Raw genomic sequence first — 12790 nt, forward strand, 5'->3', positions numbered from 1 at the left:
TATGAAAAAGCAAGATGAAGACAAAGATAAAAGAGATAAGGAAGAAAAAGAAAGCAGCAGAGAAAAAAGGGAGAGGTCTCGTAGCCCAAGAAGGTATCATACAATAGATGCATAACTGATGTTTTACAGGTACTTTAGGTCTTAGGAAACTTCCTTAGTTAAAAAGGAATCTAACAGCGCTATTCAAGGAATTTGTTCCATCATGCAGTTTTCATGGTGACCTATGGCTTGCCTCTGGACTGAAGAAATCTGTCATCTTTTGTTTGAGACAGATAATTTAGCCATGAGTGTCTCGCAGATCTTGATGAGTTATCCAACTCTAAATTCCTAAATCAAAACTTTAAACTTTTTCTTCCATATTGCTTTAGTTCATAACAGTTAATTTGGGTTTTTTAAAATGTACTCTGATTCACTTTTTCTTTCCATTTCCTTTCTTCCAAAAAGAAATCTGTACTCATTAGCTGTTCATGTAATACTTACCTAATTCCCTCTTCTGCTTTTCTTAGATGGTTGTACTGAACCCAAACTTCAGATCATTTATTTGTTTTCTTCTTCCAGTGAGACTATTGTTAGGTTCACATTTTTAAATCCAGGACTCAGCTTCTGTATTTGTGGTGAAAGGTGAGAACTCCATTAGGCTTTTTATTTTTAGGGTTCTGCTTATTTCTTTCATAAATGTCTGCTGGAATTAGTAAAGAGAAGCGGTAATTTCTTTGTCCCTTTCATTTATATATTTGATACTAAAATCTCTTTATGGAAGTAATATTTATAGAGCTAAGCACAGATTGTCATGGTGGTAACTACTTGACTATTGATGAAGTATGTCTGCCATTTTTCTTCTGTGTGAATAAGAAAAAAACCCTTCGAGTTAGGCAGGCTACTGTTAAGATAGAGGGCTTCTCCTCTCGCAAAAAAGCCATCTTCTGGATGTTTGATGTGTATTTCTCTTTTCTGAAGAACATGTTGCTTTAATGGTACTAGTCATTTTTCTGGCATACCGAGGCTCTTCCTGATGAACTCCATTGTAATCTGTCGGCATCTAAATGTTAAATGTTTGGGAGTTTGATTTGTTGTCAGGGATTATCATTGTTTGCTTTAAAGCATCCTCTTTGCCTCTGAAAAGTTGGTCTTTTGATCTCTGGGAATGATTAAGAACCTAAGTCTCGAGTCCCAAGTTAGTGCTTTCCTCCCTTATAACTGATATACTCGAGAATGTTATCTTTCATTTGCTTGTCTTTCTCTTCCCTATCAAGTAGATGAGATTAGCATGTCTTATTTCCATAGGGAAACATCTCGGATATAAACAACAATAGTGTAACTAAAGATTAATCCTCACTTCTCCCTTTGACTCCTCTCTTCCAATCCGTGTTATTTAAAAACCTGAAAAAAATTACTTTCATCCTAGACGCAAATCCAGATCTCCTTCCCCTAGAAGACGATCTTCCCCTGTCAGGAGAGAGAGAAAGCGCAGTCATTCTCGATCTCCCCGTCACAGAACCAAGAGCCGGAGTCCTTCCCCTGCTCCAGAAAAGAAGGAAAAAACTCCAGAGCTCCCAGAACCTTCAGTGAAAGTAAAAGAACCTTCAGTACAAGAGGCTACTTCTACTAGGCAAGTACATAAAAATTCATTTATAAATAATCACAATTTTAGATTAATAGTGACTGCAAATATGACATCTGAGTTAAAATAAAACTATTTTCCTTTTAGATTTTTTAAATTATAAAATTAGTTTGTTGAAAAGAAATTGTTAAGAGAGTATATTAAAAGAAAATGCCCCAGAGGGTGACCATTACTATCTTTTGGTTGTATTGTTTCAGGTATTTTATATATTGTAACTTGTTTTTTTCCTCAATGTATTGTGGACAACTTCGCACTTTTAAGAAATGTATGTAGTTGCCAGATGCGAGGGTGCATGCCTGTAATCTCAGCACTTGGAGAGGCTGAGGTGGGTGGATCGCTTGAGCTCCGAGTTAGAGACCAGCCTGGGGCAACATGGTGAAACTCCATCTGTACTAAAAAAATATATATATGTATATGTACACACACATACAAATTAGCCGGGCATGGTGGCACGTGCCTATAGTCCCAGCTACTCAGGAGGCTGAGGTGGGAGGATCACTTGAGCCTGGGAGGTTGAAGCTGCAGTGAGTCAAGATCGTGCCAGTACACTCCAGCCTGAGTGACAAGAGTGCGACCCTGTCTCAGAAGAAGAAAATGTACGTGGTTGGAATTATTAGTTGCTCACTGGGTTTCAGTGATAGGTACATACATACTTACGTGTCTTTTGGAGCCAGAGACAAGTCTGTGAATTTTGAAAAGTTTCAGAAATACTTTATTACATCATTGTATAATGATTTAGAAGGCTGAGTATAAGAAGGCAAAAAAAAAAAAAAAAGCTTTTGTTTCCACAGTGACATTCTGAAAGTTCCCAAACCTGAACCTATACCAGAGCCTAAAGAACCTTCTCCAGAAAAAAATTCCAAAAAAGAAAAGGAGAAGGAGAAGACCCGACCACGATCTCGGTCACGCTCCAAATCAAGATCCCGGACGCGGTCCCGCTCTCCTTCTCACACTCGACCTAGGCGGCGCCATAGATCCCGATCAAGGTGAGTTGTGGCTTTAAGATCAACAAAGATCTTAGGTTTTATATGCTACTCTACTGGGTACAATTAGATAAATAATTTCAAAGTGGTAGAAGATGTTTAGTACAAATATTTTTTGAATGTACACAGAATTTGAGGACACTTTTCTGTGTACCATAAAAATCTACATAAATGGAAAATTGTGATCCTTGAAATTTATTTTTTAGATGTGGCCATTGAGAAAACTAAGCCAAGAAATTCCTCACTCCTGGTTTATTCAGGACCTAATTCTGTTTGTTATGGCAGATCGTATTCACCTAGAAGGCGGCCAAGCCCAAGAAGGCGGCCATCTCCTCGAAGAAGAACTCCACCAAGAAGAATGCCTCCTCCACCAAGGCATAGAAGGAGTAGATCGCCAGTAAGACGGTAAGATTTTTAAAATTTGGAAGTGTCAAGTGTTTGACACTTCTGGATAATCTTTCTTTTAGGATAATCTGTAAATTAGTGTCCCCTGGAAGAAAGAACTCATAAGTGATGTTAGACAGTGTCTTCTAAAGAGTCTGTTTCATTTGAAGTGTAATGCAATTGTTCGTGTTATGAAAAATGTCTGGTGTTGGAAAGTAAACGAGAAATTCATCTTATTGACACTTTTCTGTTAACTTTTACCCTTCCAGACTTCACCGAGAAATCCTACTAAGTAAGGGAATTGGCCACCTTCTCTTTGGCTTTTAACTGGCTTCTGAAAAGTAGCTGATTATAGGGCCAGTAAGCTCCTTTTACCAGTATTAAAGTAATTCATTTGCTATTATACTTTGAGAAAAATATTTTTATGAATTTTTCATAAAATTCTCATATAGAAAATTCTCATTATAGAAGTAATGAAGCTTATAAGTAATTCAGACAGAAATAGCATAACTTGGAAGTTTTCCATAATCCCTGGGGAATATATCTATATTCCATAGATAGAATTGTTATTACTAGTTTAGTGTCTGGTTATTTTTCAAAACCCCGACTGTACCAGTGTTCTTTTTCTTAAATCATTCTAAAATGAGCATAAGATAAAATATTTGAATCTTGGATATATCACTTTAAACAAAAAGTTAGTGGCTAAATCTACCGAGAGTCGAGTCCTAGTGCACTGGTAGCAGTTTTTGTGCCTTCTTGCAGTACGTTTCACCTGGCTTTGGAAGAAATGCCGATGATTAAGCTTCCAGTTATATTTTGGACAGAATTTTTTGTTTGAATCTTTTAAAGTTCTTTCAGGGAACCAAATGAATTTGGAAATAAAGGGGAAAAATCAAGTAAGCTCTGTAAAGTTACTTTGTTTCTGCAGTCAGGTTTTTCAGAGTCCCATATTTTGAAAATTTTCTTTGGGGAGGGGTTGTCAAGATATATTGAACTATTACTACTGTTACAAAGAATCGATGTGTTAGGCTCATAGAGGAAATTAGTGAGGTAAATGGTCAGTCAATTTCCAGGCATCACACTTCTCTAATTCCCCTTTAGGAGAAAAGTAATGCTGGTGCTTCCTAGTACAAGATTAGTGGAAGCAGCTATTTCTTATACTGGAGTTTTGCAAACAGCATGTTTAAATTGTGCTTACTCAGCCATTTAGCAGTCAATATTTTACAGATTGTTTAAGATTCCCTTTCAGCCAGTTTTTATCTCACACTTAAGGTAGGGTTTCTTTTTTTCAGGTTCTCAGGAATTCTTCCGCCAAAGGTGAATTCTGCAGGTACACATAATTGCAACAGAACTTAACACAAATTTTGCCGCAGAATTCGAGAGGCCCCTGCTTCTAAGTTTATGTAGCTAAATGAACTCTTAGTTTTACACATCTTTTTTAAAAATGCAACCTAAAGGTTTCTCAACATTGTGTTATTAAATGAAAAATACCTTGCCCCCAATTTTGTATGCAAACTCCAAAACACCAATACCATTCCTAAGGCAGAAGGACTAGTTAGTTATTTTATTATAGCATTCAACCTGACAAGTTTGATAACTGGAGAGAGAACACAGACAGAAGTATTTATCAGACTAAGTCGTTTATATTTAGTCTCAGAACTAGCTGTTTCCTGGCCTAGGCTATGGTTTTTTTCCCCATTCTTTTGGACTCATTTATGTGCTTAGCTACATAAACTCAAAAGTTGGATTAAAATAGCTGTATTTTTGTGTAAACTGTTCATACCTGTAAGGCCGTTCTTTATAAGGGTGCAGTTAGTGAATATGAATACTTCATTCCACAGAAGAAGACGTTCGTCAGCATCCTTGTCTGGGAGTAGCTCATCATCCTCTTCATCTCGTTCACGGTCACCACCAAAGAAGCCTCCCAAGAGGACATCCAGCCCCCCTCGGAAAACTCGTAGGTTATCTCCTTCAGCAAGTCCTCCAAGGCGAAGGCACAGGCCATCACCTCCTGCAACTCCACCACCCAAAACTCGGCATTCCCCAACACCCCAGCAGTCAAACCGTACAAGAAAGAGTCGTGTTTCTGTGTCTCCAGGGAGAACTTCAGGTAAAGGTAAAAATCAAACACATATGAAACATGTTCTCTCTTTCTTTGGCTACAAAGTATAGTCAGTTATTGCCCCCTGCTCACTCTCAAAGTATGAAATAGCTAGATAATATTTGTATCTGATACTCTCTGTAGGTTTGCTTATAAGCCTGCCTCTTCCCTGCTTTAAAATCTTGGGGCTTTTTTTATGTGTAAAAGGGTTTTGTTTTAGCAATGCCCTCTGGCATTGCGCAGGTGGAGAAATCTTTTACCAGCCGTGGGCTGTTTGAGTTGGGGTAACATATCAAAGTTTGCGTTGGCATGATAAGGGATCTTTTTATTACTATGAGACCAGTTAACTTTTTTTTCTCCTGAAGATTTTTGGTTTGATACCTTAAACAAGAGGACTTCATATTCTCTTTTAGTTCTTTCTTGGTTGCATTGCGCTCCCAAGCAAAGGACATGGTGTCCTCTTAAAAGCTGATTTGTTTTTTTAATTTAGGCTCTAGGCAGGGTTCTTCTGAGTGTTGTCCTTGCTTTATTCTGCAGATTGATTTCTGAGGAATTTATGATCTGTGATCCTGCCAGGCAAGTAGAATGCTGTGTTAGTCTGAGTGAAGGTTGTGGTCTATTGGGGTTTGTTCTGTGAGCATTAAATACGCATGGAAAAAACTGTAGTGTCCGTTTGAACCAGGCTCTCTGGAGCTTAGGGCTGTAATGATACAGCCTAAAAGGTGAGTAGTAAGGGATGGGGAGGATCTTAAAAGCTGCTAAAGCAATTGAGTTTTAAGGAGCAATCTGTAGGTTAACACACACTGGATAGAGCCAGGAGTGGTGGCATGAGCCTGTTGTCCCAGCTACTCAGAAGGCTAAGGCAGGAAGATCACTTGATCCCAGAAGTTCAAGGCTGGCCTCAGCACCATAGCGAGATCCTGACTCTTAAAAAAGAGAAAAAATTTCAGGCTAGAAACAAAGAAAGGAGGATGGGCAAAATTTTCATTATACATTTTAATGAGCTTGATGAGACCAGCATTGCTAATTATTCACCCTGTTGCCTTATCTCCCCACTCCCCAAGGCTGCAATGCGGTGATACCTAGAAAGGCAAATTTTGCTTTCCTTTTTTGTATCTGTGACAATGAGGCATAGATAAGCTGACAGAGTGAAAGGGTGACCAGCAGATTATGACAGTCTGTAAAAAGTAATGTTTTCTGAATTGTGACATTTTTATTGTAGTGATACATTCATTAAATAAGACATGGCCATTTTTGTTGGCCCCTTAGAGAAGCAGCTAGTGAAAGTAGAGAAGCCTGTAACTGTTCCAGGTTCAGTCCTCAGTTTGAGAGAGGGGCTTCAGGATCACTATTTTCATAATCTCATGTACCATACTGCTTTTTAGCATTGGGAAAATTTCAGTCCATTTTCAGTTACCATGTCCAAATCCGACGCCCGTGGCCCTGACCTATTTTGTTTTTTCCTGTGAAGTTTGTACTTCTGAATATTTATTCTTTGTCTGGAGCCACAAAGCTCTCCAGGGAAAAAAACAAGTGTTTTCACCTGTTACTTTGCAAAAACACATCAAGTGATGATTTTTTTCTATTTATATCATATAGCCAAAGAGTTGCAAAAGTACCTGAACAGAGGGACCAATCCTTGTTAAAACAGGCTGATTGTTAAGAATTATTAGGTACCCTTTAAAAAGCATCTGCACAGATGCTAATTTCTTGTGTTTTGGCGTATATTTTTTGCAAACAAGGCAGAGTGGATATGTACATAGGAAAGAAGTAAGCCATGGTGAAAGTAGTATTTCTGTGGGTTTTGGGACAGGGCTTTCATGTTCAAACAACCTACCCAAAGAGAGGCACTACAGGCAGTGTAGTCAGTCTCCCCTGTGACCACTGGAGCTGAATATTGGTTTGAGCTACTTGGAAATAACCTCTCCCCACTACTCCCCCAAATAGAGCCAGCATCTCACTCTGTCACCCGGGCTGGAGTGCAGTGGCCCAGTCATAGCTCCCTGCAGCCTCCAACCCCTGGGATTGCAAGTGTGAGCCACCACACCCGGCCAAGACATAACCTTTTATATTAAACTGATCCCAGCCCTCTGTGATGAAATTTCAGAGCTAGAAAAGACCTTAACAATTGTCATCAAGAAACAGATTTTCAGGTTAGTTGACTTGGTCAAGGTCAACCAACTAGGAATAAAACTTGAGTTGTCGTTCCCAGTTAAATAGTGAATACTTTTCCCAACTTTCCTACCCCAGAATTCCTCTTTGATTGCTAAAGGTGAGAAATGGAGGGCAGGGTTGAAATTTTTTAGCTTCTCTATCTGGCAGTATGATTTCAGAAATTACTTTGCAGTTTCTGCTGCTTAGAACAGTAACATCATTGAAATGTAATAGATATTACAGTTACATTTTCTGTAGTGGCCACTAATCAGGGCTTTAGGGCTCTGCTCTTGATAGTGGGCAAATGGAGTGGGAGGGAGGCAGGAAAAGTGTTTTGGGGAACTTATAGGTTAATTATTTGGAATACAGTATACAGTCATCTGAAGGGATCTTAGGGGAAACATTTGTAATTTGACGTTTCATAAATTGGCATTATCTTAGTACATAAAATAATGCTTGAAATCAGTGGCACAGTGAAGTGTGTTAACATATGATCAATACTGGTGGTGACCGTTGTGGTAATTTTGATTTTTTTAGATTAGCTTGGCCACGTAAATTGTGCAATCTAGACAATTAAATGGTTATTTTACTATTGCTGGTCACAGAGTAACTTAATAAGTGATCTTTTGGGCAGGTCTAAGATTAATAATTAATAGAACTATTGGATTCAATTTAAAATTCTGGTTTTAAAGTTGCCTTCTACAATTTCTGACTTCATGCTAGAATGATTTTGTCCCTTGAATACTTAAAACAATATTAACAAAGTAAATGGTGTAAAGTGTCATCTAGAAAAATAGAAATCTAAACTGCTGTTATAATATTAATAATGCTGTGATTCAATTGTATTAAACCAGAGTAGGAGTATATAAATGATAGCTGTTTGATGTTTAATGGTATAATTTTTTTTTTTTTTTTTTTTTTTTCGAGACAGAGTCTTGCTCTGTCGCCCAGGCTGGAGTGCAATGGTGCAATCTCGGCTCACTGCAACCTCTGCCTCCCAGGTTCAAGCGATTCTCCTGCCTCAGCCTCACGAGTAGCTGGGATTGCAGGCGCCTGCCACCACACCCAGCTAATATAAATGTATTAATAAAGACTACTTTAGCTAAGTAATTAGTGAGAAATTGAATCAGGATGCAACTCCAGATGTGTATTTCCACTGGGGGAAAATGTAAATAATGTTACAATTCACTTGTATTATATAATGAGTAGGCTTTTGCCAACTATCTTGTAAGCATAACCACATTTTTAATGTTTCTTAGGGGAAAATGTATCCAAACAATCAGCTTCCAAAGCAAGTTTGGGAACCCAGTTCTCTAAGGTGGTAACTTGGATATGCACTTTTTAACTACATGCCCATAATATCTTTTCAGAAATTGAGGATTAAGTAACACTTAAAAATAGAAAATATGGACTTAGAAAAAGAGCCTCAAATAGTTAACAATTTTAAAATATTTTTATTTCTTTGAATTTGTTAAAATATAGTATTAAGTATAGTTTGCTATTTGTGCTGTCGTGATTCCTGGTAATCTAATTGAGTGATAGCCATTCTTTACCCAATCCAGTGATTTGTCCAAATGGCTTATTACGTAGAAATTTTAAGAAAAGTCGCTGGGCGCGGTGGCTCACGCCTGTAATCCCAGCACTTGGGGAGGCAGAGGTGGGCGGATCACCTGAGGTTGGGAGTTCAAGACCTGCATGACCAACGTGGAGAAACTCCGTCTCTACTAAAAATACAAAATTAGCCAGGTGTGGTTGGCGCATGCCTGTAATCCCAGGTACTCGGGTGGCTGAGGCAGGAGAATCCCTTGAACCCGGGAGGCGGAGGTTGCAGTGAGCCGAGATCGTGCCATTGCACTCCAGCCTGGGCAACAAGAGCAAAACTCTGTCTCAAAAAAAAAAAAAAAAAAAAAAGAAAGAGAAAAGGAAAAGTCTGTTCATTGAAAAGGCATACTGGTAAATTCTTCATTTTGACTTCTTTAGTAAAGATGCGATTACTGTGTTAGATCACTGGTTCTCTAATTACTGCCCCTTGGAATAAACCATTACAGAATTCTGAATGTGAGTGTCTGTTAAATGAGATGTATCTGTATTCTGAGTCAAACATTCCGTGGCAATTGCTTTAATCACACAAAACAGGTATCAGGATCCTGAGGGGATCAAATTGTCTGTAGATTTATTTCTTATTGGGATGTTCTCAAGTGGTGTTTCAGGTTAATCTATGGTGTGTGTGTATATATATATGTATGTTTATATGTGAATATACTTAGGATTTTAGTTGTAGCAATGGATAGATACTATAAGCAGAGATAGTTGTTCGGATTAAAACCCATGACCTAAAAATAGATTCTTGGATTCACATCTTAGCTCACTTAAATTGTCTTTGTGACTGAGGCGAAGTTGCTTCTTTTTAAGCCTCAGGTTTCCTCTCTTGTGGAATGGAACAGGGAGAAAGGGATGTGATACTACTGTGTTAATAGTATGTCTAATACAGCAGGCTTACAAAAGGTAGTTACCATATTTCTATGTCATTGGTAAAAGACAATTGGATAATTCATAGGATACCCACTGCTCTCCTACTACTTTAGATATAGAAATGCCTTTTTTTCTTTCTAGCTCTTTGGAAAGAATCCTCAAGTCTTTGTATTTAATAATTTTTACTGTTGTGGTGGTCTGCTTTTTTTCATGGGTAGTTTAAATCCCCTCTGCTGTTGTGAAGATTATGCTCTACATAAAGAACCTTTAGCCTGTTGGGCAGCCATTCTTCTTTTCTAGACCAAATATCTTTGTGAAAGTTTCATCAGATCTTATTTCTTAATCATTTATCATCTTTTACTTTTCCGAACCCACCTATAGTGGTTGCTTAAAAGCTTTCATGTTGATGAAGTCTCTGAAGTTGAGTGTGAGGGAGTGAGTATGGGTGTGGAGGGTGTGTATGTTAGATTGTGGAGCTCAAGTAGCACACAGAGGTTTACTTTACTGAGCTTGTTCTACTCAGTAGCAGCTCCCAATTTCCTTTAACTGTTGGTTTTCTTGGGAGAATCTCAAGATTTGAAAATCATTGTAGAACTTTTTGAGGCTTTTCATTCAATATTTAAAAATTCTTGCCTCACTTCAGATAATGTTCAGATATGGCAACAAGGTCTTACGGGAATTTTTTTAATTCTTCATAAATTCTTTTTGAGAGTAGTCACACCCATTTTTGTAATAGGAAGGCATCTTGGCTGGGCACAGTGGCTCATGCCTGTAATCCCAACACTTTGGGAAGCTGAGGCAGGAGGATTGCTTGAGGTCAGGAGTTCAAGACTAGCCTGACTAATATAGTGAGACCCCATCTTTATTTAAAAATAATAATAAATTTTAAAAATTAAAAGAAAGGCATCTTGTATAGACCTTTGTTTGTACATAAGCTTTTTTTCCACTCTTATTCTTTTTTAGTGACAAAACATAAAGGTACTGAGAAAAGAGAATCCCCTTCACCAGCACCGAAGCCTAGAAAAGTAGAGTTATCTGAATCGGGTAAGTTTGTTGTTTTTTTCTGATTTTTGTTTGTTTGTTTTTGTTTTTCTTAAAGCTGATGTTGATTTTTTGCACATTTGGTCATCCCCTTCTGCTTGAAGATGAAGTATAGGATAAGAGCTAAGACTGAAGTCAGACAGACTTGAGTGGAATCCCCATTCCAGAATTTAACTGTTTCTGTTTTAATTAACTTATCTGAGCCTTTCTTCTTTCAGCTCCGAAATAGGGACAGTAGAGGTTTTTGACAGTTATCTGTATCTGCTTATAAAATGCTTGGCACCAGCCTGACCTGTAATAAATGCCTAAATAAATTTTATTATATTTGGTGAAGATAGTCTAAATCAGCATGTGAATTGGCATTTTAAACTCTTTTTAAAAAAATATAGTAGTTGTATTTTTTATCCAACCAAATGAAGGTTTGAGAGACTATTTTCCTATTCAAATTGCAAATTTTCTATATGCTTAACTAAAGAAACACTTTCTAAATGCATCCATCTTTCAGAAGAAGATAAAGGTGGCAAAATGGCTGCAGCAGATTCTGTGCAGCAGAGACGCCAATACAGACGACAGAACCAGCAGTCTTCATCTGGTATGGACGGTGATGAAAGTTTTTTTCTACCTGCATTTCCTAATAAAAAATACTTGGTATATAAACATCTATGTGTGCAGCATGACTACTTACTTGCCTACATAGAAATCTGTCTGAGGAGGCAGGATTATTCCTTTTTTTGGTTTTAAGTCCTTTTGCAAAATATAATTTTCTGTTACATTGTTATAAAAGTAATAGGTCCCTAGGATACAATAGTGAAACAGAAAACAGAAGTATAAAATTGGAAAAGTATCATTCTTTTTCCAGCCTCCTAAAGTTTTATTCAGAAATTTTCTGTGCATATAGAAAAAGGAAAAGAAAAAACCCCACAGGAGCTCAACTGTAGATATGTTGCCTCCCTTTTTAACTTAACAGTATATTTAGAACATCTTTCCCTATTAAAAATCTAGACTGGACGCAGTGGCTCACACCTGTAGTCCCAGCACTTTGGGAGGCCGAGGTGAGCAGGTCACTTGAGATCAGGAGTTCAAGACCATCCTGGCCAATAGGGCGAAACCCCGTCTCTACAAAAAATACAAAAATTAACCGGGCATAGTGGCGCACACCTGTAATCCCAGTTACTTGGGAGGCCCAGGCAGGAGAATCCCTTGAACCCAGGAGGCAGAGGTTGCAGTGAGTGAGCTGAGATCGCACCACTGCACTCCAGCCTGGGAGCCTGGGCAGCAGAGCAAGGCTTTGTTTCCAAAAGAAAAGAAAATAATCTACCGTATTGTTTTGCTATTTGCATTTTTTATTATAAGAATATACCAGGCTGGGTGTGGTGGCTCACACCTGTAATCCCAACACTTTAGGAGGCTGAGGTAGACGGATCACTTGAGGTCAGGAGTTTGAGACCAGCCTGGCCAACATGGCAAAACCCTGTCTCTACTAAAAATACAAAGATTAGTTAGGCATGATGGTGCAGGCCTGTAATCCCAGCTACTCAGGAGGCGCAAGTGGTCTTTCTGCCTTGGCCTCCCAAATGCTGGGGTTACAGGGGTGAGCCACTGTGCCCAGCCTAGACTTCTTAGAGTGTGCCATCTTGATTGGATTACACTGTGGAAATGATGTCTATATCTTATTTAAATAATATGCTTGGCTTTGAAATCATTGATCATATATTGATAATGATTCTGTTCAGAACTGATGGCCTATATACATGCTTGCTTACCCTAGTGAACACTCCATCCACCTAGATTTCGGAAAACTTGGACAGATTCAAGCACAAAGCTAATGTAATATTTTTTTAATTGTGTAATTATAGACTCTGGCTCCTCCTCCTCCTCAGAAGATGAACGACCCAAGAGATCCCATGTGAAGAATGGTGAGGTTGGCAGGCGGCGGAGACATTCCCCTTCCCGGAGTGCTTCTCCATCACCACGAAAGCGCCAAAAAGAGACTTCCCCTCGGTAACATCTTTGCTTCAGTGATGTTCACTGATG

General features: G+C 38.5%; 1 protein-coding gene across 17 annotated transcripts in view; it reads left to right on the forward strand.

The window, feature by feature from the left end:
- The window catches only part of SRRM1 (serine and arginine repetitive matrix 1), a 30014-nt gene that overhangs the window by 6834 nt on the left and 10390 nt on the right, over nt 1-12790 (forward strand). For 5 of the 17 annotated variants that reach the window (XM_012498526.2, XM_030805289.1, XM_030805288.1 and 2 more), the window contains 8 exons: nt 1-93; nt 1406-1609; nt 2413-2607; nt 2890-3009; nt 4830-5104; nt 10679-10759; nt 11262-11348; nt 12613-12757. The exon at nt 1-93 is cut by the window's left edge and continues 23 nt beyond it. In XM_012498526.2, coding sequence (XP_012353980.1) covers nt 1-93; nt 1406-1609; nt 2413-2607; nt 2890-3009; nt 4830-5104; nt 10679-10759; nt 11262-11348; nt 12613-12757 — 1200 coding nt within the window. The remainder of the gene's footprint in view (nt 94-1405; nt 1610-2412; nt 2608-2889; nt 3010-4829; nt 5105-10678; nt 10760-11261; nt 11349-12612; nt 12758-12790) is intronic. The other 12 variants (XM_030805286.1, XM_030805297.1, XM_030805298.1 and 9 more) reach the window with 6 other exon arrangements.

The sequence above is a fragment of the Nomascus leucogenys genome, chromosome 24 (genome assembly GCF_006542625.1).
Source record: "Nomascus leucogenys isolate Asia chromosome 24, Asia_NLE_v1, whole genome shotgun sequence".
NCBI classification, from domain to species: domain Eukaryota; kingdom Metazoa; phylum Chordata; class Mammalia; order Primates; family Hylobatidae; genus Nomascus; species Nomascus leucogenys.